The 25,200-nt window shown below is 50.5% G+C and overlaps 1 protein-coding gene across 2 annotated transcripts in view; it reads left to right on the top strand.

Annotated features, from left to right (window-relative positions):
• Nucleotides 1–23,688, top strand: part of SARDH (sarcosine dehydrogenase) — a 95,986-nt gene extending 72,298 nt beyond the window's left edge. For both annotated transcript variants that reach the window (XM_054007880.1, XM_054007879.1), the window contains exons 18-21: nt 12,160–12,322; nt 15,271–15,439; nt 16,069–16,204; nt 23,278–23,688. In XM_054007880.1, coding sequence (XP_053863855.1) covers nt 12,160–12,322; nt 15,271–15,439; nt 16,069–16,204; nt 23,278–23,403 — 594 coding nt within the window. In that variant the 3' untranslated portion in view covers nt 23,404–23,688. The remainder of the gene's footprint in view (nt 1–12,159; nt 12,323–15,270; nt 15,440–16,068; nt 16,205–23,277) is intronic.
• The last annotated feature ends 1,512 nt before the right edge of the window (nt 23,689–25,200 follow it).

Genomic DNA, 25,200 nt, shown 5'->3' on the forward strand with positions numbered 1-25,200 from the left:
TGGATAATTATTACTATGTTGGTTGTTGGTTGTTTTGCAGCAGTGGGACAAGGCCCCATTTGAGATCAGGGCCCCATTGTACTAGATGCTGTGCAAAAGCACAGTAAGAGACAGCCGGTATAATCTACATAGACCCAACCGACAAAGGGTGAGAGAATCCTCAGTCGTTTCAAGCAGATCTCCTTGTTGCAGACACATCTTCCTATCTGAAATAGTGTTTTGTTTCTTTTTCAAAGCTGCGAACCACCATCTTGCAGGAAAGTGAGTTAATCTCTTATGAAAAAGATACGGGTTGTACCTGTAGTTCACCTCTGTGTCCAACCTGTATGAAATCTGCACCTGCAACAGATTTTGCTGCAAGGCAGCTCCCAATTGCTGTGTAAGACTTAGAGGAATGGCAGAATATATTCAGGATGAATGCATCAATTTGCCTTCATTTCTTTTAATTAGAGCTGGTTGGGAATTTTTTTTTTCCTACAAAAGCTTTCAACAGAAAACTAAAAGCCCAACATCCCAGGGCATCTTTCACTCAGTATCAAAATAGAGCTTTGCAAAAATGCCAAATTCATCCCTGCTGCAGGGATAGATCTGTTCCAGTCAGTCCTCCACTTAAGGTAACTAAGGTATCAAAGGTGCTGACACTCCAAACCCTCTAAAGTGAAGTTAATTTGAAAGGAGGAAACAAAAAATGAAAAGCAGAAAGCTCCTTTAGGAGTCTGGTTAATGCTCATCCTATGGACACATGCATCCTGCCGTTAGGCCTGAACAGAAATTAGGGAATTTCACTTGTCTCTTTGGGGACCACAAGAGGAAAAGCTGGTATTTTCGCTCCTTCTGAGTGATGATGCAGCAGGTAAACTGACAGTGACACCTTTGCTGGCTGGAGCAGGCCTGCATAACAAAAGGCTTCCTCACACAGCATTGAATTTTGTGCTAATTTTGGCTGAGCCAATGAAAAGCAAGATGTGCACAACACGGGATCGCTTGAAAGCGGTGCTTGGCTTTTGGCACTCCGGATCTGTGCGAGCAGCAGAGACGTGGCCGTAGTTTGCTAATGTCCTTCATTTAGTACTCTTACCATAGAGCCTTTGGCTTGCCTCCTGCCTATACTGCCGTGGCAGCTGTTGCACAAGAGGGAACAGTACAGTATCTAGATTTCAATGCCCAAGGTCCCGGGTCCAGAATGGTCTCAGCAGAGGGGACTCTGAAATTCCCTCTCTCTGCTGATCCACCGTAACGGGTGTGTCTACACTGCAATCGGAGATGTGCCTGCAGGACTCGTAGACATACCCGAGTTAGCTTTGATCTAGCTAGCTCAGGTACTTGAGCAGTGAAGTTGCGGCAGCATGGGCTGTACAAACTCGCATGCCCGGGACCCTCAATATATGCAACAGAGGGTCCTGTGGCACCTTTAAGACTAACAGATGTATTGGAGCATAAGCTTTCGTGGGTGAATACCCACTTCGTCAGACGCAGTACATGTGTCTGACGAAGACGGTATTCACCCACGAAAGCTTATGCTCCAATACATCTGTTAGTCTTAAAGGTGCCACAGGACTCTCTGTTGCTTTTTACAGATCCAGACTAACACGGCTACCCCTCTGATACTTAATATATGCAGTATATACTGCATATACTCACCCGCCCGGGTATATACTCAAGCGGCTAACGCAGTTATTTGAGCTAGCTAGATCAAAGCTAGCTCAGCTATGTCTACATTGGCTGCGGTCGCACCTCTGGTTGCAGTGTAGACCGGACCCAGTGTTCGTTGACCTTTCAGGGCATGGTGCACGGCCTGACGGGACAAGACGGGTGCAGTAATATCATTTATTGGACTAACTTCCGTTGGTCAAAGAGACAAGCTTTCGAGCTACACAGAGCTCTTCTTCATGTCTGGCTTATCCCAGGTGTTTGCTGGAGTGTTGGCTGGTTGATGTGTTATTTGGGGGAACGTGAGAGGAGTTTTAGGGGATTGTTAATTGGTTTTGAAAGTCATTAGTACTGCTACAGTTCGTCCATATGCCTGGGGATTCTGTAATTGGGCACATCATTCAGGGGAAGCTGGTAACCACCTCTACCCACCTAGATATTGCTTCCCCCCTCAAAAGCCACATTTAAATAATTGCTCTCCCTACGACCCATGAATATTTCATCCACCTAATCTAGATTAGCGCCGTGCATCATGTTAAATTGTCATCTCCAGAGCCAGCTCAGGCGCGCGCCACTGACAGTTCCTTTCCTTGGAGCCGTCGTGAAGGGTTGTCATGCTGCATGTATTAGTAAGATGCCCCATTGTGTTGCTAATTGTAAGTGTGTCGTTGTATTCCAGAGTTTTGACGGGACTCGAGGCTATGAATAATCTGAAGTTTATAAGGCCGCTGCCTGGTATTTTTAAATGTGTTGTGACAGGTTCCCCCTGGGGTACCACTGAGCCAGCCTGACCCACCAGCCTGGGCTCCCTTTCACACTCTGGTGCTGTGATAAATTGCCAAGCTCTCCAAGCCTGCTTTTTCACCAGCACACACACACACACCGGTAGGGACACACCCAGCTGCAGCTTCACACAGCTCTGCATGGGAAGGTTCAGCTAAGGCACCTCCCAGATGCTAAGGAACGCACTCCCCTCTGGAGTGTAAACACCAAATTACACCGTCTTGCATTGCACAGAGAACTGTACAGTGTAAGCTCATCAAATTCTCCCCCTCCCTCAATGTGGAGGAAGATATGCACAGTGTTTGCCCCCCAGTTATGAATTCCACAAACTGGTTTTAGAGAAAACCAAAAACAATTTATTAACTACAAAAGATAGATTTTAAGTGGTTATAAGTGATAGCAAATAGATTAAAGCAGATGACTTTAGTAAATAAACAAACCCCCAAACTGAGCTTAATAAACTAAATAGGGAGGATATAAATTAGCAAATTCTCACTCTGAGTGATAAACAGGCTGGCAAATTCTTAAGGCACAAGTTGCCTTGGATTTCCCAGGTTTTCCCAGGTTTTCATAAACAGGCTAAAAATCCTTCTACCCTGAGACTTCCCACAGTTCTGTTCTTGCCCCTCAGGTGTTTCCAGGTGTGTAGTTGGAGGGAGCGTCGTGATATCATTGTCCCCTTTTTATATCTTCTTTCCACTTGCTGGAAAGCTCTTTTGCTGTGACCTGGGTTTAATAGTTCCCATTGTGTAGTGCAATCTCTGAGATGTTTATATTGTACACGATTCCTGGGGTAATCCTTGTGCTTGTGTGCATTTCCTCAATAAGCCATTAACATTGTTTGGCCTTTTTACTGTTGTACCTGAAAGGCTGCTTGTGGTGTTTTCAACCTCACAACATGTTTCAGTAGCACATACCTAGCCAAACTTCATATACGATGATAGCACCTACAATCCCTTGAGATATTACTGTCTAGAAGATCAAGACTTTTAGGATGATACCTCACAAGACATACTTTGTACAAAACATATCCTAATTACATGACAGTGGTGAATATTGGGGTGCCAGGGTGTCACAATGTTGTATGCTAAATTTTAGCGCTCGTGCAACGAAGTAGCACCAGCTGAGATCAGGCACAGCAGAGGCTGTCCAACCCTTCACAGATATGCCAGCATGCCTCCATCTTGACCTTCAGAGCACCCTGAAGGACCTCACGACACGTGCCAATTGTCCTCTATCTTGACCTGTGACAGTTCCACCAGGTGCAGGTACCTCAACAGCTCTGCTCTGTTGACCTTCAATCTGGCCAGGGAAACACTTCTACTATACCAGTACTGAGCTCCCAGTCAGCTCTGCCTCTCCACTGCACTCCTACCCTTCTCCTGGATTTCCCATCCCACTCTGCCCCTGCATCTCTGTCATGATACACTGCACCTCCCACTGTTCTGATCCTGAGCTTGGTTTGCAGCAACACCTGCCAGTTAGGCTGAGTGGGGTCCAAGGGCACAGTGCTTTTGTGATGCAAGTAAGGGATCACTAGGGACTGGGTTAAGAAGATGAAAAACTCAAAGTAACTTAATTTATTATTATTTCTATTGCAATAGCAGGTAGAGGCACTAACTAAGATTGTTATGCTAGGTGCTGTACATATAAATAGGAAGAGATGGTCCATGATTGAAAGTGCTTACAGTCTAAATTGCAGAACTACTATCTCCAATTTATGTTTGGGGATCTGAGGCAGAGAGATGGGGTGACTTGCCCAAGATCATACAGGAAGGGTTCAAAAAAGAATTAGATAAGTTCATGGAGGATAGGTCCATCAACGGCTATTAGCCAGGATGGGCAGGGATGGTGTCCCTACCCTCTGTTTGCCAGAAGCTGGGAATGGGCGACAGGGATGGATTTGGTGATTACCTGTTCTGTTCATTCCCTCTGGGGCATCTGGCATTGGCCACTGTCAGAAGACAGGATACTGGGCTAGATGGTCCTTTGGTCTGACCCACTATGGCTGTTCTTATGTTCTTAACTAAAATTTGAACCCAGATCTTCTGAGTCCTACCCATCACCTTAACCACTAGATCATTGTTCCTCTTAAAGAATTTAAACTGTTTTTGACGCCAGGTCTCCATGCTCTGCTGACTAGCAAGTGAATTAGGTAGTGGTGGTGTACCATTTTAGTTCCAGCAGCATACTTTTCTAATAATACAGGGCCCTGTATAGAGTTTAATCCAGTTAATTCCTTATTAAGACAAGTTCTGTTGACTGAATACGGAGTAGATAAATGTCTTTGAGTAAGAACGCAAGTGTGAAACAGAACACGCGTCAGAAGCTGCTGGACCATGAATAATTGTTCTCCTGCTAGGATGTAAGATTTACTTTGGCACAATATGCCACTAGGTGCTTTAGGAGTCCTTTGGAAGGTGCTATACCCAGGCAGCCAGCCTGTAAAAGGAAGCAGGTTGGAAGAGTTCTCAGTTATCACAGGGTGACTTACGAACGATATTGTAGAGCTCTGAATTAAAACAATATCTAGCTACAATGCACCGTATTTTGAAGAGTCTCCACGCAGCCTCCATTTTTGTGTCTCTTTGTCTGTTATATTCAAAAGTTTTGGCCTGGACTGACATGGCTTTTTAAAGACGCTGCCCTTTCTGCTCTCCAGGTGGCTTTCTAGCTGCATTCACTCTGATTTCAGCTGTTCTGATGTATTTTGTGTAGTATTCATAATATCTCCCATCAATACCGCAGTTTCCCAATGTGCTTTGGGCTGGATCTCGCCAGATGCTGAGCTTCCCTTGGGAGGTGCTCGGCAAATGCCTTAAGCTCATGCTGAAGTCGATAGGCGTTGAAATCTAGGCACCTTCTAGGTTCAGACCCTGGGGAAATAAAGATCACTGAAATGCAGCTAGCTCTGGGGTGGAAGCAAGAGCTCCTCACAACATCATGCAGCAGTTTATGACAGGTGAAGAAGACTCCCCTATCCAGCTGAAACCGAAGGGTGGGTGGAATTGTCTAAATAGCCTCTGTTTGCCCTCCCACTGGCCTTCACCTCCATCGGGGTGTCTCTGTTGTCATGGTCTCACTCCTCTCCTCTTCCCTTCATGACCTAGCAGCATACGGGGAGCTGAGGCAGCTCACGCTTCTGGTTGACCTCTACATAACCCCGGGTTCTGTATGCCTCCCTCTATCTTGTTCTCCTTTAAAATCAATAAGGAAAACAGCAGCCGGGCACTGCATTCTGATAGAGATATGGCTCAACCTCCCTGGGGAAATCTGCTCACCCTTAATGTCCTTTTCAGGGGCCTTTTCCTCCTCCCAGTAAATTGGATGGTAAGTCTCCCAGTGGATGCAGGATCAGTCCCTATGCATGGCTAAATCTCCTGGTCCAAAATCCAAGTTTCCTCTAGTGCCCATGGGCTTCTGAACTCCCTTCCCCCCAAATCCACTGCATGACTACGAAAACTACCCTCACCCCTTCTGCAGCAGGCTGCCTCTTCCCTTCCAATGCATGGGCCCTCCCTGCACTTGGCCTGAGCTGCTTTAAGCTCAAGTCTGCACCGTGGACCAAACCTATTCTGGAGCAGAGCCAGAGGCTTGTGCTGCTGCTAACGATTACGGAGACTTGAGTAAAGTTTGCAGAGAGCTGCTGCAGTCTGGCGCAGAACCCAGGGGACTGGCTCCGAAGGGCGGGGAGAGGAACGGCTCACCAGCGAGCTTTGCTTCTCCGCACCGCTGTGGAGCGCCTAGGGAGGGCCGTGAGCGTTTCATACCCAGCAGCTGAAAGAGAAGTCAGGCAGCTGTGTGCTTCTTCCAGGTGTTTTACTAAAAGGGGTTGAAAGGGGGTCTAGGCTAGCCCTGAGCCTGATAGGCTAAGATGCCTGGGCAACACAGGGTGGCACCCATGGAGCGATCGGTGTCCTCGGTGAGGCCCCAAAGCTTCCCCTGCAATCCGGCTCTGAGTGTCTGCGAGTCCCTCCCTATGCAGCGTCGCTGTGCTTGCTTCACTGCAGATGTACAGTACGGCTCTCCCTTTGTTGTTCTTGACGCAGCATCCTGATGGGTTCCCTTGACGCTGACTTTCCCAGGGTTACTTTACGTTGTCTGTCTAGCCCCAGACGCATCTGTGTGTCTGTCTGGCATCATACGCATCTGTGTGTGTCTGTCGGTCTAGTCCCATGCATGTCTGTCTGTATAATCCTATTTCTAGGGCATCTATCACCATAGGACAGAGATTGTCCCCAACCATTCCAATCTCACCCTAGAAATCGCAGTGACATTTCCTCAGCATCCAGTCTTCTCTCTGCTGCAACTACTGAAGTCCTGTTTTTCCATCAACTTAGACAGCTGGCAAATGTTGTTTAAGGGTTGCAGGTGTATCTAAGCACCAAGCGTAAACAAGTGTCCATTGGACAGGGCCGGCTCTAACTTTTTTGCCGCCCCAAGCAAAAAAAAAAAAAAGAGTGCCACCCTCCATAGCGCCGCCATAATACACAACCTCAGCATCGTGCCGCCGACCCCCCCAGCCCCCTGCGGAGTGCCGCGCCGCCGACCCCCCCAGCCCCCTGCGGAGTGCCGCGCCGCCGAACCCCCCAGCCCCCTGCGGAGTGCCGCGCCGCCGAACCCCCCAGCCCCCTGCGGAGCGCCGCGCCGCCGAACCCCCCAGCCCCCTGCGGAGTGCCGCGCCGCCGAACCCCCCCCCCCGAGTGCCGCCGAACCCCCCAGCCCCCTGCGGAGCGCCGCGCCGCCGAACCCCCCAGCCCCCTGCAGAGCGCCGCACTGCCAACCCCCCCCGAGTGCCGCCGAACCCCCCAGCCCCCTGCAGAGTGCCGCACCACCGACCCCCCCCCGAGTGCCGCCGAACCCCCCAGCCCCCTGCGGAGCGCCGCACTGCCAACCCCCCCCCCGAGTGCCGCCGAACCCCCCAGCCCCCTGCGGAGCGCCGCGCCGCCGAACCCCCCAGCCCCCTGCAGAGCGCCGCACTGCCAACCCCCCCCCGAGTGCCGCCGAACCCCCCAGCCCCCTGCGGAGCGCCACGCCGCCGAACCCCCCAGCCCCCTGCGGAGCGCCGCGCCGCCGAACCCCCCAGCCCCCTGCGGAGCGCCGCACTGCCAACCCCCCCCCCGAGTGCCGCCGAACCCCCCAGCCCCCTGCGGAGCGCCGCGCCGCCGAACCCCCCAGCCCCCTGCAGAGCGCCGCACTGCCAACCCCCCCCGAGTGCCGCTGAACCCCCCCCGCCCCCCGCGGAGCGCCGCCAAACGCCATGCCACCGAACCCTCCCCCTGAGCGCTGCTGAACCTCCCAGCCCCCCGCGGACCGCCGCCGAACCCCCCCGCCCCCCGCGGAGTGCCGCGCAGCCAAACACCCCCCCCCGCGGAGCCTCGCCAAACGCCATGCCGCCGAACCCCCCCACTGAGCGCTGCTGAACCCCCCCAGTCCCCCGCGGATCACCGCCGAACCCCCCAGTCCCCCGCGGAGCGCCGTGCTGCTGAACCCCTCCCGCCGAGCGCCCCGCCGCGCCACCACACCCCTCCTCCCCCCCCGCGGAGCTCCGCTGCCGAATCCCACCCCCCAGCGCCCACCGCGCGCCCAGCCGCCGAAACAAAAACAACCCACCCCAGCGCCACCCGACCAAACCCCAAAAAAACTCCCCTGAGTGCCGCCACCACAAGATTGGCCGCCCCTTACCAGGTGCTGCCCCAAGCATGTGCTTGGTCGGCTGGTGCCTGGAGCCGGCCCTGCCATTGGCACAGTAGCCAGCCTTGCAAAAGAGCATAGGAGCAGAGGCCAGTGAAAGGAAACCAGTTGTCTGCTCTCCGAGCCGCTTATTTTGCAGCAAGAGAGAGTTAGGTTGGATATTAGCAAAAACATTCTAACTCGAAGGGTAGTTAAGCACGGGAACAGGTTACCAAGGGGGGTTGTGGAATCCCTGTCCTTTTTAAGACCAGGTTAGCTAAACACCTGTCGGGCATGGTCTAGGTATACTTGGTCCTGGCTCAGCCAGGGGGCTGGACTTGGTGACTTCTTGTGACCCCGTCTAGCCCTACATTTCAATGATCTATGACTGCTTAGCATCTAGGAGTTCCCTGTTCTAGTGCCAGTCACCTGGTAACTTTAGGGAAGTCGCCTGACCGTTGTATTTTCATCTGCACAATGGGGCTAGCACATCCCAACCCCGCAGGGGTGCCGCAAAGCAGTTGGAGATTCCCATGTGGAAGATACTCTTAGGGAGCAGTCCACAGGGCTCCAGCTCATTTTAAAGCACACAGGCCCTTGAACGTATCCTTATCTTCAGGGACCTTTGAGTTAGGCCCCGTCAATGAGTATTTCTTAAAGGAATCAAGCCCTCGCCATTCCGGCAGTGCATTTGGTTTTGTGTTTGTGTTTCCTCACTGTCGTTCTGTTTGCTTCTCCCTCCCTGTCTTTGCTGGGATCCTTTCGCTCGCTGAGGTCTCTGAAATGGAATAATACATTTCCATTTCCATTAGAGTCGCAAAGTGGGTCAGAAAGGCGGAAAACAAAATCAGCGCATTATTCACCCGGAGACGCGAGGAGGACACGGTTCTAAGCACGGGGCTGCCTGCTCACTCATACGACGGGCAGCGTGTTACAAGAGCTTGAGCCACGGATCCAAATGCATCAGAACTTTGGCGCGGTTTGGATCTGGGTCAAAATCTTACCGCTCTGGCACGTCCCGTTGAACGAAAGAACGCCGCAGAGAATGGAGAGCTGGTCCATAGACTCTCTGGAGATTCACCGAGGATGCATTAGTGGGGAGGATGAAGTCCAAAGGGGGTCTTGCTGTTGATTTTGATGGGAGTTGGTTCAGGCCCCTTGAGGCCAGCGGATGGGGTGACATTGGCCCCAACCCTGTGGGAGCACACTAGCCAGCCTGCCATCCTGCAGGGCAGGCCGTGCATAGGCCTGGCCTCCCAGCAGAGCGGCTTTAGGGCTAGGCAGGTGCCCTTAGAACGACTGGGTGAAACAAAGACCGGGCAGAACAAAGAACGAATCTGCATTGTCTCAGCCTGCTGGGCAGATAGGGTTTGGGGGTGATGGTGGATGTGGGGGGAAAGGGAGTTCATACTGGGATGCCTGGCGGATCCCACAACTTTAAAAAAAAAAAAAAAGTAACTGAAGAGCAACACAGCGCAGATTAAAGGGGAAAGACTCGGGGGAGGTGTCCAGGCTGGGTCTGGCCACAGCCACCCTGGAAAGTTTTGGGAACACAGCCTAACAAGGTGTCCGAGGGCTCATCAGCCAGTAAGTGGGATATTGTTGAGAGTCGCATGAAAGCCCATCTCAGTCCTAAGGGGGAAGTGCAGCTGGGCTGGAGACAGGGGCCGTTCTTACGGCCATGCACATGTAGAACCAAGTTCCCGCACCTCCGAGACAGAAAGAACCCCAAGCTAATAAACTCCGGCTGTGAGCTGGCTATCGAGAGAGCAGGATCTGCCTGTTCGATGTTTTGCACAAAATGGGGAGGAGGCGGGGGGAAAGGGGAAGGAAAAGACGAACCACCTCATAAATTCATCTTTGCTGTCTTCCTTTGCATAGTTCTGGTGAAGTCACAGCATTTCCTCTCATCGAGCTAATTTTGGCAACAAAAATAATGTTTCAGGACAGATCATCAGCTAGTGAAAATTAGGGTTACCAGATGTTCTGATTTTATAGGGACAGTCCCGATTTTTGGGTCTTTTTCTTATCTAGGCTCCTATTACCCCTCACCCCCGTCACGATTTTTCACATTTGCTGTCTGGTCACCCTAATGTAAATGGATATAGGTCCATAGAAGGACAGGGCTGGGAGTCAGGACTCCTGGATTCAATTCATCACAGTCCCACGAGCTCATTGTTTGTCCATGGGCAGAGCAGTTCACGTCTGTAAAATGGAGGTAGCATGGAGCTGTGTCGATTTGCTGGTCTCTTTGTGCCTGCCCAGTCCTTTTTGTCCACAGGTCACAAATCACATTACAAATTGGTAAGGAATAATTAGCCCAATTATACAGATGGGTAAACTGAGGCATGGAGAGGCAGCACAACGTGCCCAGTGGCAAATCGACTAAAGGTCCTAACTCACAGCCCTGTGCCCGGCACACTAGACCTTAGTTGCCACGCAGCTGCGTGCATCGGGCTTTAATCTCCGTCTGGGTGGCTGATTAAAGAGCTTGTACAGAGTGGGGAGCACGTGGAAAACAAATCACTGTTAGAAAAGACAAGGCTTGTTCAAAGGCTGCCCTTTCTGTGCACCATCCTCAGGGCTTCGCATAAATCACAGAGATGCCCTTTGAAATGCATGAGCCTAAGAAAGGGAGAGGCTGTCAAAATAATTTGACAGCAAAACTGGCCTAAAAAATGACCTTTCTGAATAATCTTGGTTGCCTAAAAATGTTCCTGACCTGCAGGGGAATTACCTTGGCTATCCTTGAGTTCCTGCACCCAATGCACACTCCCTCCTCAAGCAGGAGCGCTGTTAGGTGACTTTGATCTTACGTTAAATTGATTCTCCATGCAAGGTTTGGTTCCAGGATCCTCCTGACATTTCTCTCTAAACTGCTGGTGGCGCTGAAAGTGACGAAAGGAAACTCCCCCATCCTGCCTGCAAAGCAACGGATCCCAGACAAAAATAAAGCTTGTTTCATAGCACCGAAAGCATGTCCAGAGTGTTTGGATACATGCATATAGCTTACATTTCTCAGCACCTTTCCCCTGGTTTAGTCTGTCATGGTGAGCCATGGAGTTTGTAGGGGCCAGGAGAACTTTACTTTTACAGCTCCTCTGATTCATGCCTCCTCCAGAAGCACAGCTCCCCCAAAGACCTCGCTGGGGGATTGCTTCAGGACTTCTCAGTGTGGAAAAGTGCCTCCAGTACTGAATGGCTAACATACCAGTAGGATTTGAAACTAGGACTTCACTATAAGCCTCTAACATTTAAGGAGTGACTCCCTCAGCTGGCAGTTGTAGTAGGCTCTTTCTTGTTATCTAGATTAGCCATTAGATGGGCACAAAGTCCCACACTGAAGGTTACAGCAGAACTGTTTGGGGATGAATATTCCTATCCAAAAGGACGACCCAGCCTTGCTTAGCTTATAAAATAGGATTTGGTCAACAGCCAAAGGTGATACAGCAGAAAATGTATTGGTTGTAATTGCAGATCTGTCATTTGATGAATTTGCTTTGTGTGTTGTAGCTCAGCTGGTTTGGAGGGAATACAACGAAAGATTCAAGGTCCGAGCTCAGAATCATTTGTTCAGTGGTCAGTTGTGGCTTTGTGATCCAAAGATTGTGTCTTCCAGGAGCAATAAGTATTAGGAGCTGATGAACAAAAGAGATAGAAAGAAAGATACTGGTTTCACAGGCATGTCTCTAGTAATAAAGAAATAGGAAGAATAAAGAGATCAGAGGAAACAGGTTTTATATAAATAAGACTAATCCCAAGAAAGTGTTGTCCATAGACTTCCACAAGAAGTTATCAATACACTACTTGGGTCTTTTCACCTGGCGATCTCAAAGGAGGGTAAGTGCCATTGTACAGATGAGGCAAGTGAGGCACAGAATAGTAAATGACTCATCCATATACACAGCAGGTCACTGTCAGAGCTGCAAATAGAACCAGGTCTCCTGACTCCCAGCCCTGTGCCCTATCCCCTGGACCACACTGCCCCACTCTAGAGTCCTTGAATGAAAGGAAACAACAAGGCCAGTGATTTTGATCTTTTGTGTTTCACAGGTACGAGCCATGAGGCTGTCGTTTGTGGGTGAGATGGGCTGGGAGCTGCACGTGCCCAAGCAGGACTGTGTGCGGGTTTACCGGGCTGTGATGAAGGCAGGTGCCGGGCACGGCATTACCAACGCCGGGTACAGAGCCATCGACTCCCTCAGCATTGAGAAAGGTTTCTCAGGAGAACTTGCTTTTCACCTGTACTAGCATGTGTTGCTCTGCTGTCACCTGGTGGGGACAATGCACATGAGGCAAGCAAAGAAAGATGGCGGACTTCCTGCCATCTGTCCCTCTGCCCTTGTCGTGGGCAGGCCTTGGAAGGTTTGAGTTTGAACTTGGTTCAAATAAACCCCCCAGGAGTTCAGATGCATAGCCGGAACTCCTTCCAAACTCTCCGACCCGGAGATCCAGCTGCCCCCAACGCTTTGCACGGGGAAGCCAGGTAACCTTATTCCCCCATCCATGGCCAGGGGTTTCCCAGCTTCAGGGACAGGCCAGCGCACCCCACTGTAAAGGGTTGATAACTAGGGGTGGACCATGCGGCTGGGGTGACCCAGCTGCTCAATGAGTTCTCCCTTAACATTGGTCTCATATTGAGGGCAAATGTTTTAACTAAGCTTATTGGCCTGTCACCAGTTAGGGACCAAAAACAAAGGTGGGAGGGATGTGTGGGGTTATTTGACTGCATTTCACTGGCCTCTTCTTTAGCATTTAGCCATTAAAATAGAAAGGGGCTGAGGGAAAGGATTGTTGAGGGCATGAGTCACTTTGAGAGATTGATTGATTCAGAGATTGATGCTCCTAGATGGATTGAACCTTCCTTAGGGAGTCCACTAATAATCTCCTGGCACAAAGTGAGGCTTTGGGAAAGGGGAAACCCTTTGCTCTCTTTCTCTCTGAGGAAGGGTCATCAGCGTTCAGGAAAACTTTAATCTGAGTCAGGATTAAGTTCCATGCAGTTCTAACACCCTGGTCACCTTTGAAACGGGTTAAAAACCTGTTAGACTTTGGGGATTTACACTCTGAAAAAGGAACATGAAAAACTCAAGTGGGCCATTCTCCCCTCATGGGAAACAAGCAACTCCCATTGACTCTGTAGGGGTCACTCATATCCAGCTCCTTGTACCTCCCTCCTCCCCACAGTCTCCAAGTTCCTCCTAGACATTCACGGATTTATCCTCACGGTCCCCCTGCCCGGAAGGGAAAAAGCAACGCCATTTCCCAGAGCAGAGGCACAGAGAGAGGAAGTTTTGCGCACACAGAGCCTGTAGCAGATCTAGCAATTGACTTCCGTTCTTCTGTGTCCCAGACCTCTACCTTAACCACAAGCTCCTCCAACATCCCATCAGCAGTGGGGAATAGGGCCCCCAGGCTAATAAGCCGATCCAGTATTTCCTCCTCATGCCCAGGCACCTTTTCTGTGACTCAAACCTCCTAGCACTCCTCCAGCCTCCCTGCCCATGTGTACGCGCGGGCACAGACACCCACACACAGAGGATATTGATGTTTCTTGCTTCACTGGTCCCTGACAGCCCGTTTGTTCGGCGTGTTTATTCATTACCCTCCAGTGGAATGGAGTTGTTTTCTCTGCTTTCCCCTCAGTTCTCCTGTTTTGTTCCCAGCGTGCTCCCCTGCGGCTCATTCCTTCTGTGGCTGTTTGGATGGCACAAAGTGTCCCTGCTTGACTCGAGAGCTAAAGCCAAGAGTGGCTGTAGGGTTGGAGGAGCCCATCTGAATAAAATCAGAGGGATGTTTCAAAAAGCATCCAGTTTCCTTCCCCACCCTGCATCCTTTTTCTGCCTCTGCACTTCCTGCCCCAGGCCGCGGACAAGAGGCACCAAAATACCCCCCGAAGAGGCCATTTTCTGGCCAAAGGGAAGCAGGAAGTAGCTGAAATCTCCTGAGTGAGCCTCTTCCTAGGAGACTTCTGGCCCAGCTTTGCAGATGGCCGGAGAATTCAGAGAAGCACGTCTAGCTCTAAGGGCTTTTCCATTCTGGGCCTCCCTGTAGATTCACCCGTTGCCCTTGAGGCGTGAACTAGTGCTTAGAGATGCTCAAGAAATGGGGGGATTTACCCACCATTTTTTTTTTACAAAAACTAAACATGTTTTGTTTTTTTGTTTAAAAAAAAATGTCAGGTTTGAGCTGAAAAATCAACACCCACCTCAAAAAAATAATTGTGGAAAATGGACGTCCTGTGGAAATGTCTATTTTAACCCAAAAGATGTTTCTTCCTCCCCCCACGCCCATCCCTTCTTGATGGAGACATTTCAACCAGTTCTGTTAGAGCCTTGTTTCTTCTAGGGCTGATGGAGACGAGGTGCTCCATGGGGTGGGGGTGGGTGAGGTACTCCAGAGGGGGGCTGGTGGATGTGACGTGCTGTGAGGGGGGGGAAATACTCCAGAGGGAGGTGGGGGTCTGGGCAGTACTCGGTGGGGGGGGGGGGAGAAGAGTGTAAATGACCACATGCTGCCCCCTAGAACAATCCCTGCTGGTCCGTCCTTGGTCACGAGAGCCCCCCCAGGGAACAGGGCCTACATAAGGGGATCCCCAGTGGGCATAAAATGGCTGGAACAGCTCTGTGTCCACACCCGTGCAGTTCCTGAGTGGGGGTGGGGTGGGGGTGTTCTGGGGCACTCTGTGAGGAAGTGAGAACATGGTTGGAGCACACCGAGTTCCAGCTGCTCACAGCCCTCAGGGAGCCATCAGCACCTTGACTGTAACTTGGAGCAGCCCTGTGGTTGCTCTAACTTACGCCGGGGTCCAGACAGGCTCCAAGAATTCAGTGAGGCCAGAGATGTCTCAAGCCACCTTTGGCTGTTCCTACTCCATTCCCAGGCCCAGTGCAGGAATGGCGCACCAGAGGATTGGGACCGAGGGACGCTGCCTTCTCCTGTAGCTGCAGGGGGGAATGCTGCAGCAAGAGAGGAGCGTGACAGAGGAGCTGCCTCTCATCTCACTGTCCCTGAACATGCCAAGGGTGAAGCAGGGCCAGACCGAGCACTTGGGGGTTCAAGTGCTTTGTTCTCCGCACACTGCCTCTCCTAGGCCTTGTTATGACTGGGGAGAAAGGAGGAAACAGACGGGGAGACCCATGATGGTTCTGTCATTCTCTGAAGGGTACAGGCACTGGCACGCGGATCTGCGTCCTGACGACTCCCCCCTAGAAGCAGGCCTGGCCTTCACTTGTAAACTCAAGTCCAGCATCCCCTTCCTTGGACGGGAAGCTCTGGAGACCCAGAAAGCAACGGGAGTCCTCCGGCGCCTGGTCTGCTTCACCATTGATGAGTAAGTACGACCACTGGGCTTTGTATCGGTGAGCTCTGCCTGGGTGTATTAAATACAACAGTCACCCTGGTGCTTGTGATCCAACTTCAACCAGAAAGAAGATTCTGCCCCACACCCCAACAAGAAGTTCACCCACAAACTCCCTCTGCCTGTTTTCTCTGCTTTTGTTTTAGCTGATCAGACCCCCACTGTGTGAAAATGGGTGGGGTTATCTGGTTCCAACCAAAATAGCAGGGGATTTTGCAAGTCAGGACGGAGGCGCATTGTCAGAGCTGTGTGTGTGGCCAAGGACTGTAATCCGTGGGGTAACATGTCCGGGTTAAAGTGCACTGGCAGAGCTGGGTAGGTTCCAGGCCTGGAATAGCGGAGTGTTGGAGGTTGGGACTCTGGTGCAAGGCTTTGTGTGGAAGCCGAGGACTGGAATAACAGGGGGCGTGAGATGTATTGGCAGAGCACTGTTTAGGAAGCTAGCACAGAGCCTGCCTACCTGCACAATGCGTTCCTGTGGTCAGCACGTTTAGCCCCTTGATTTTCTATAACAGCTCCCCCAGGTAAAACCCCAAGAATGGCAGGGAACTGCCCTGCTGAGCTGCTGTCTGCTAAAGGTCTGCTCTGCTCTGGTCCTGCAGGAAGGTGCCTATGTTTGGACTGGAGGCCATCTGGAGAAACGGCAAAGTAGTCGGACACATCCGGAGGGCGGATTTTGGATTTGCCATCAACAAAACCATTGCCTACGGGTACATCCGGAACCCTGATGGAGGACCAGTGAGTATAGGGGAACATGGTGCCTCCTGGGGCCCCATGTCATGTCAAGCTGTGTTAGCAGCCCATAATGACCCAGTTCTACTTAGAACTATATCAGAATGGCTGCAGGATGGCTGAACTTGCAATCCCTTGTAGCCCTATAGATTCATAGAGTCTAGGACTGGAAGGGACTTTGAGAGGTCATGGAGTCCAGTCCCCTGCCCTCATGGCAGGACCAAATACTGTCTAGACCAACCCTGATAGACATTTATCTAACCTACTCTTAAATATCTCCAGAGATGGAGATTCCACAACCTCCCTAGGCAATTTATTCCAGTGTTTAACAACCCTGACAGTTAGGAACTTTTTCCTAATGTCCAACCTAAACCTCCTTTGCTTGCTCCCTCCTATGACTCTATGACTCTAGGAATTTGTTGCAAAGTTACCAAGTTGTCTCATTAGAAAATAAATTAAAAAAAAATCTAAATGCATCATTCTGACAATTTCTAAACAAAACATTTCAATATTTTGGTTTGAAATGACTTTTCCTTTCAACATTTACTTCAGTTTTATTGTTAAAACATTTTTAAAGTTTAAAAAGAAATCAAAAAAGAAACAATGTTCCGTTTCAGGGTGAACAAGACATTTCCTTTGACCCGACACTAATTTTTTCCGACCTTTTTGGTTCACTGAAAATTACAAAACATTTCCATGTCAGGCTGAATCAAAACTGAATTTAGATTTTTTGGAAGGGTCAGTGATCCAAACTATCCAGTATTGGCACTGCTCTAGTTCTCGGTGTCTGCGGAGAGACGGGTCTTCGGGGGGCACATGAGTAGAGAGACGGTAGTAGCCTAGCTCAAGAAACGTGTTTTGGGTGTAGGGAGCAGCTTGGAAGGAGGAGGCCTGGAGACTCAGACAAATGGTGTGTTGAGGTTGACAGTGCTGGCAGAGTGCAGGATGCAGGGAGGCGAAGCAGAAAGACACAAGGACAGGGAGGGAGGGAGGGAGGATCAGAATTATGCAGGGAGAATTCACATCCATGTGTGGAGAATGCTGCGTTTCATTCTCCGAGTCAGAAGATTTGCCGGGGGAGAGAGCGTAACATTGATTTTTTTTAAAAACCACACACACACACACACACACACACACACACACACACACACAATCTTTAAAGAGTGAGCGCAAACACTGATCTGGGGACTGAAGGACTGCAAGGTCCCCTCGTGTCTCTTCACAAAGTTCTTAGCTTGTATTAACCAGAGTGAAGAGATTCCGAAGAGCGAGAGATTGGAGCAGTTTAGCGACAAACAGCTCTCTCTCTAGTGACCCCCATGCTGTTCTTTTGCACAGCTCTGTGTCCGGACTCACTCACAGGTGCAAGCTAGAACATAAACTAGGGCTAATACATTGTTGCAGTTAGATTCTAGGGACTTCTGTCCAACAGGAACGCAGCAGGCACTTAACCTGAATAGCCTCATGGGGCGGGGGGGACTCTACTTAACCCATGTGCTATCGATAGAAAGATACTTACACCTATATGAGGGAGTATTGGGGTGGGAGGACTGAAGATAAAATCCCCAGGGACCAACTTAACCTCACACATATATGATAATACAGGCAAAAAATAGCTGATAAATTGGTGGTTGGTTTTAGATCACCTTGATTTTTAATCCTGTGGCAACGACAGTGCTAGGCTCCTAAGCCAGGCGATTTTAGGGTCCAGTTAGTTGCTTTCCTATCTCCAAACCAATTTCTTTCCCTTGCCTATTGTTTCTCATCATGAAGTATCCTTCCTTCCTTCCCTCCTGAGCCTAGAAGAGGGCAGCCTGGTGCAGTGAACGGACTCCTGTCACTGATGACAGAGAGCTTTCCAGCCTCATCCGTTCGCTCTCCCTCTCTCTCCTGGCATCTCGTCATGTGCCAGGCACCTGGAGCAGATGGAGCCTTGACATCAAAAGGGTTTGGGGGAAAGAATTCTGACTCTCTGCTTCATGCCTGATGGTTGAGCCCCATGGGCTAATGACTGTGTGTGTGTGTGTGTGTGTGTGAGAGAGAGAGAGAGAGAGAGAGAGAGCGCACGCATGCAAATAACATGGGATCATATCTCTACGGAAATCACAGCTCTGTTCTCCGTGTGCTCTGTCCTTTGCAATCATTGCATTCCCTGTGGGTTAGAGGGGGATTCTGATGAGGCATTGCCTTTTGCTGGGTTGCCACTAGTAGAGGAGAAAGTGTGGGGGGGAAAACTTAGGAACATGGTCCCAGGTACTTGCTAGAAGCTCAGACTTAAAATACACAATCCTCGAGTCTTCTCATTCCACCTATTCTGTGGAAAGGAAGTTTCTTTTACACAGGAACTCAGTGTTCTCCAACGCAAATCCCCTGTAGCAGAGGTGGAATTTTAAAGGCCCTGGACTGTAGCTTTAAAATGAATACAGTGTAGATGGGGCAACCAGAGGGAGTGGCTTAGTGGTGGGAGATGTGTAGGGTTAATTCACATTGCTGCTCTTCAGGTCTGCTCCTTCCTCCCACCAAGACACGGTTGACCTTGATAGAGAGGCAGCCTTAAAAGGGGTGTGAATGCTTCCAACAGAGAGAGGGATGAGAAGTGGTGAATCAGAGAGTGGAAAGCTGCCACAGAAGGAGTTTGTTTGCTTTTAATCTCATTACATTGGAGTCTGCAATATTGGTGTGAAACCACATTGCAGAATTCTGGGCAGACAGGCTCCGGGGTGCAGAGCAACCGTAGTGGAGAATGGGAAAAAGTGCTGCATTGGGTATTACAGCCAGGTGCTTAGGGACAGAGCTGAACGTGGAAGAAATACCGAACAAACACATCTGCTTGAGTTGTGTTTAAGGAAGCCAAACTAAGCCTCAGTTGAGATAAAGGATTCCCAAAGACTTGCACTTTTCAAGAAGGGTCTTGTTAGTGAAATGAAAATGATTCTACAAAATATCAAGCTGCTCTCAGTTACATTCCAGCACCCTGTTGCAGTCAGGTGCAAGCTAGAATGTGAGTTGCAACAATGCGTCATCACTTGCCAGTGTTATCAAAGGCAGGAGAGCTATGCTGTGAGAACAGAATTTGACCCCCCTTTTTTTCCAGTTAGTACCTATGTAAGGAACTGCTTATACAGCCCCTGCTACTGTAGTTCACACCTCACACCTTTAATGTAGTTATCCTCACATCACCCTGTGAGGCATCGCAGTGCTATTATACCCATTTTACAGATGGGAACCTGAAGCACAGAGCAGCTAGTAAACTTGCCTATGGTCATACAGCAATTCTCTGGGGGAGAAGGGAATTGAACGCGCGTCTCCTGAGTCATAACGAACAACCGCCCACTGGGCCATTCTACTTTTCAGCCTGTTATAATGAAAATGTAGTAATAACCCTCCAACCCGTTCTCCCGGCTTCCAGGCATCATGACATGATGACACTTTGATGTCACATGGTGATGTTTCAACGTATCATATTATGACAAGCTCTCACAATGCCTCAATATGCCTGGTCAAACAAACTCACTTCGCAGCAGCTGTAGGCACAGGGGGGAAGGAGCCTGGGAAATAGGCTCTGGTGAATATACAAGAATTTTTGCAAAAACTCATCAGTTCATCTGGTGCTAATTTTCACCATTGCTGCTGGCAATGGGGGACTTTTCACCCCAGGCAGCAGATGCAAATTCCTACAGCACCAACAATAAACATCGTAAGAATATATCAGTTTTCAGAGGCCAAAGTCGATAAAGCTTGTGCTAAACTCTCAAGTGGGTGTGAGTGAAGCCTCAGGTTTGAAGCTGGTAAGAGTCTCAGGAGTTGCTCACTTCTCTTTGAAGTGATGTATCGCTGCCTCTTTGTCAGGTCTTGAGACCGCGCAGGCTTCCTGGAGAGCTGCCTTGGGCAAGTTGTTTTCCCTTTAGCAGCCAGTTCTCCTCCCAGTGCAGGGAAAAGTGAGTGGAAGAGAAAGCAGAGTCCATTTGCGCTGCATTGCCCAGTGCTGTAGAGTTAACCCCTCAAGCGCCTTGGGAAGTGCACATACAGCCAGAACCTAAATTAGCCACGGTTCGGATCCAGACGGCATTCAGCCGCCGGGATTCTGATAAACTATTCCACTTTGGGCCCATCTCTAGACTAAATGCTCCGTTCATTTAGCTTGGCTTCCTTTTCTTCCTCTTTCATTCGGTTTTCTCCTGCCTGTAACTTCTCACTCCTCTACCTGCCGTCACCATGAGCCTTCTCATTCCTCCCCGAAACTGACGTCGGGATCTTTAGCGAAGCCCACGAGGCAGCCGGGATGTATGTGAGGAGAGGACTGGCCCCTCCCGTGCAAGAGAGCTGGAGAGACAAACACGCATGGAACGAGAACCCACCAGGCAGCCCAGTTGCTCAGCTCTCCCCATTCAAACACCCACCAGAAAGAATTCTTTCATTTGGCAGCACCAGCAAAGTCATTTTCAAAATGACTCCTGCCCCCTCTGTCCTCGAGGGCCTTTTCAGACAACGTTAACCCCCCAATTAAAGCGATCAGGCCTGGCAATCAGCAAGGCACTTCATACAGGTGGTCTCTCTTTACAGGCCCCCAACCTTGTCAGCTTCCATTGTGTGGCAAGCGCTGCCTTCCGTTGGCGGCCCCAGCTCGAAGGCCTCCTGCAGAAAGGCATAGTTCCCTGAGCAGATGTTAACGTACAGCCTTAATCTCTCTGCTCGGTAGGATAACTCCCGCCTGATTTCCATGGTAATTGCCACTGCAGGAGGAAGCGGGGAGTTTTGCATGTGCGCGCTGTGCGGCTTGACACGCTGACGGATGCCAGCACAGATCAGCTGCCCTAAAGCAGGATGGCAGGAGACCTTTCAGCTGGATTCTTTCCATGCTGCCACTCCGGGACCAGCGAGGTGTGGCTGTGCCCTGCCATGCGAAGGACTCGCGTTCTATGCTGGCTCCAAGTTTCTTTCTCCTGGAGGCGCTGCAGACTTGATAGCACGCTCCCTCGCCCCATCTCCCCTGCCCCAGCCATCACGCCCATGCTCAGTGTGCCCTCTTAGAGACTGGCATCTGCAGGGGAGCCCTGCCATGCCAATGCCCTCCCCAGATCACAGGGAAAACCTAAGACCCCTTCAGCACTGCCCCAGCCAATCAAGAGTTGGAAATGTATCCTGGAACCTCCCTTTTCTTGGTCATTGTCGCTGGCCAAGGTAGGACTTCATTAGCCCCATCCTGCCCTGGCCACTCGTTCAGTCTCCTAGTGATGCTATTAAACCTGCGGGCGTTGCATTGTGCTAGCGGCTCCAGTTTCCAAGGCAGTGTTGCTGGCTCCTCTGGGCGCCTGTGATTTGCAGGGTGTGCTGGAATACATCCATAGCCCCTTAGAATTTCACGATGGCTACCATGCGGCACAACATGGGTGCAAGTGAGGATACAATCCATATCTTCTGGCTCCAAAGGTGCAAACTGTTCCACTCTCCATTCGCTTGGAGCAGTATAGGGCACATGACACAAATTGGAGCAGGTCTGATACCATCCAGTGGAGGGCAGCGATGTACACACACAACACATACAAGCCAGTATCGTTCAGGTTTCTTTACAGCTCTGCGTCTGTATGTAATAATTATAATTTGCAGCTCTCTAGCACCTTTCCTCCACAGATCTCAAAGTGCTTTGTGAATAATTCCCTGCCAGGGAGCGTTGTTCTCTTTGTCTTACGGATGAGTACACTGGGGTACGGTGAGGGGAAATGACCACTCGTAGCTGCACAATGAATCTGCAGCAGAGCTTGGAATGGAGCCCAGTGAGTGGCTGGCTGTGTGTGTATCTGTGTCCGTACGCCAAGCCTTCCTTCTGTCTGAAACTCTTCACCTGAGAACAGGGGCGGCTCCAGGCACCAGCGCTCCAAGTCCCCAGGCGCGGGACTGGCGGACCTCCCGCAGACGTGCCGCTGAATCCGCATTCCCAGCGGACCTCCCGCAGGCGCGCCGCCAAAAGCCGCCTGTCTGCCGTGCTTGGGGCAGCAAAATACATAGAGCCGCCCCTGCCTGAGAACCAAGGCTCCCACTGCACCCTCATGTTACAGCCCCACCACTGTAGATGGGGTGGCAGAGGCAGAGGAGGTAACAGGGAAAGGCAGCAGCCCAGGCAATACAGCTGGAACTGCCCGAACACTGGAGCGTTCTCTGAGCTAGCAGGAGTAAGCGCCACTGAGTAAAATAATGTTCACTGCAGGGTCTTTTGCCCTTTGGCTGGCTAGTCACACTGCCTACAGGGATTTTCAATCTATCAGAAAATGATTCAACAAACGTAACACTAGTGTCTCGTCACATCAGCTGGTGCCGTGCTAGGCAAGCGCCCTTGTCTGCACCAGGATCTCCGGCGCGGGGATTGTGCTCTCGCCTCATGTTCAATGCAATCCAGCCAGGTGGGGAGCAGCTGGGGAACCTGCTTTTCTAACAGGTTTGTCTCCAGGAGGTTATACCCATAATATGCTCTGTGGTTACCCAGCTGCTCTGCAGTGGAACTCAATTTGACTTTCATTCTTTGGCCTGGATTGAAATTCAGTTTGCTTTTGATTCTGTGAAAGAAAAAATTGTGTTTTTAAAATCTACATGCCTTCCCTTTTGGAACTCTCCGGGAAGGAATGTGAGCAGCACCAGACCCGGCAAAAGAAATCACTCCTCTAGTCCTGTATCCGTAGCCCAAGCACTTCCAGCTTCTTTCGTACTGTGCCTTGACAAGAGTGTCTGTTCTCCATGGCTCCCTGACCCTGCTGTTGTAACTGCTAGGCAGGCAACCAACAGTTCTGGCATGGAGACCTGGGTTGAGATCACCAACTCTTACCTCAAAACAGGGGAGAGACAGTAATGGCTTTTGGACACTATCAACCCAGACTGGAGTTGAACCAGCAACTTAGAAGCAAAAAGGTGGCAGAGCCCAATCCTCTTAGCCCTCCTGGCCTTCCACACAGGAGCTGATAGCAAGCCTCCAAACACACTAATGTTCTGGGGCATGACCGTAAAACGCTGCCATGCTTGTTTAACTAAGTGGGAGAGAAATGTGGGGGAGCCCATATAACAATGTCTTTGTCCTGTTCCCACCGCAGGTCTCCCTGGAGTTTGTGAAGAGTGGTGAATACATGCTGGAGAGGATGGGAGTTACCTATCCTGCCACAGCCCACACCAAGTCACCGTTCGATCCGGAGAACAGGAGAGTGAAAGGGATCTATTGAGAGACCATGAGCACTCAGGACTGTGTGCACCAGGGCTGGTGAAAGGCTGAGGGAGGGAGGTGGATATTAACAGCTGATTGTCCAGACTCATGAAGGTAAAGACTCTCCACTACAGTGATGACTTGGCATCTTCCAAAGCCCTCAAACCTGTCTTTGCGACAGGACCACACCATTGTGTCTGCTCAGACCCTGAAGAATGCTGCACATTCTCTCTGGCTCTGTCCTGGGGACTCCACTCTTTTCATTGTATTGGAAACAATAAAGCTCACAGGGTGCTGAAAAACATGGTACTGGGGACTCTACTAACGATTTGCAGATCTCCTCTACTGGGACACGTATGGCATACCTAGGCCACACACGTATGGCATACCTAGGCCACATACGCTACCCACAGAAATACAGGTAAATGGTTTTGATGGAGAGAAGATTTTGCTCCCCTTCCTCACCCTTTTATCTATAGCAGTTCTCCAGCCCTTGATGCACCTCACAGCCTCCAGGGCTCTTGTAAGCATTTACCCTTCGATGATAGTTAGGGATGGACACGTGTGATCTACCATCTCCAAAACTAGGAGGGCAAGAAGATATCAAAGGGCCAAATTCTCCTTCCCCATGCAAAGCCAGCATGAAAGGACATTCCATAGGGAAGCCAGGCCCGGTCTGGAGGGGATAGAATCCACTTCCTTCAACTGGGATCCAGGGCATGGCACTGCCACACAACTTGTAGCATGTCTGGGCATTGGTTGTTTAGGGCATCTTAAAGGATTTCTCTTAGGACTGCCTGCTCCAGGGTTTTTGCCGCCCCAAGCGGCGGGGGGAAAAAAAAAAAAAAACTGTGATCGCAATTGCGATCAGCGGCACTCCGGCGGCAGCTCCACCACGCCACTTTCTTCTTCGGCGGGAATTCAGCGGCAGGTGCTTCCCTCTGAGAGGCACCTGCCCGACGTGCCGCCCCTTCCCCTTGGCCGCCCCAAGCACATGCTTGCTGGGCTGGTGCCTGGAGCCGGCCCTGCCTGCTATGCCAACCTGTGTTTCTCTGTCTGTCTATGCACCTTCATGTCTCTTATTCTTTCCTCGGTGTGTTGCAAAAGGGGGCCAAGCAAATGTTACCCCTGCAGTTATAGGAACTTGCAGGGACTGCATAAAAATGGAGAGGGAAAGCACACACCGAAGGGAACAAAGGCAGAAGGCTGGCTTTGATGCTTGGACCCTCCCACACTGCCTTAAGTGAATTGCCAGCAAGTCACAGACGTGCCTCACATAAACAGGTGAAAATATGCTGGGGAAGGATGAGCTGACAGCTCGGTATCTCTGATACATTTATCCAAAGTGCGCTCTCATGCATCTAGCGGGGATTTGGCTATAGCTTCCCTAGTTGCTTTGGAAAGGTTTAGGCAGATAAGCAACGGCAAGTCTGCTGAAAGAGAGCAAGAGAACGGCATAGAGTTCGCTCCTTCAGTATTGCCTGTTGTAGCCCTTTGTAGAGCTGTGAGCTTTGATGTGTTGCTTGCTGTGGATTTTCATTGGACCACGAGGCTGCTCTGTTTATATCCACAGGGCCATATGGTGTCACTCTTTTCTGGTTCCGGGTGTGCTCTGAATGTCCATGCGGCACGAGAGGAGTTATCGGAGCATTTTGCAGCATGGATACGTTTAGGGAAGCCTTGTCTTGATTGCATTAGAAAACTTGTTGAAAGGGGATCTGTTGGTCTAGCCAACCTCCTCCCACCCCTAACACTCTAGTGTCTTCAGGTCCTGAAATCAGCACAGCACTTAACCACAGGCTCAACTTGGAGCACA

Source organism: Malaclemys terrapin, chromosome 17, assembly GCF_027887155.1.
Source record: "Malaclemys terrapin pileata isolate rMalTer1 chromosome 17, rMalTer1.hap1, whole genome shotgun sequence".
Classification (NCBI taxonomy): Eukaryota; Metazoa; Chordata; order Testudines; family Emydidae; genus Malaclemys; species Malaclemys terrapin.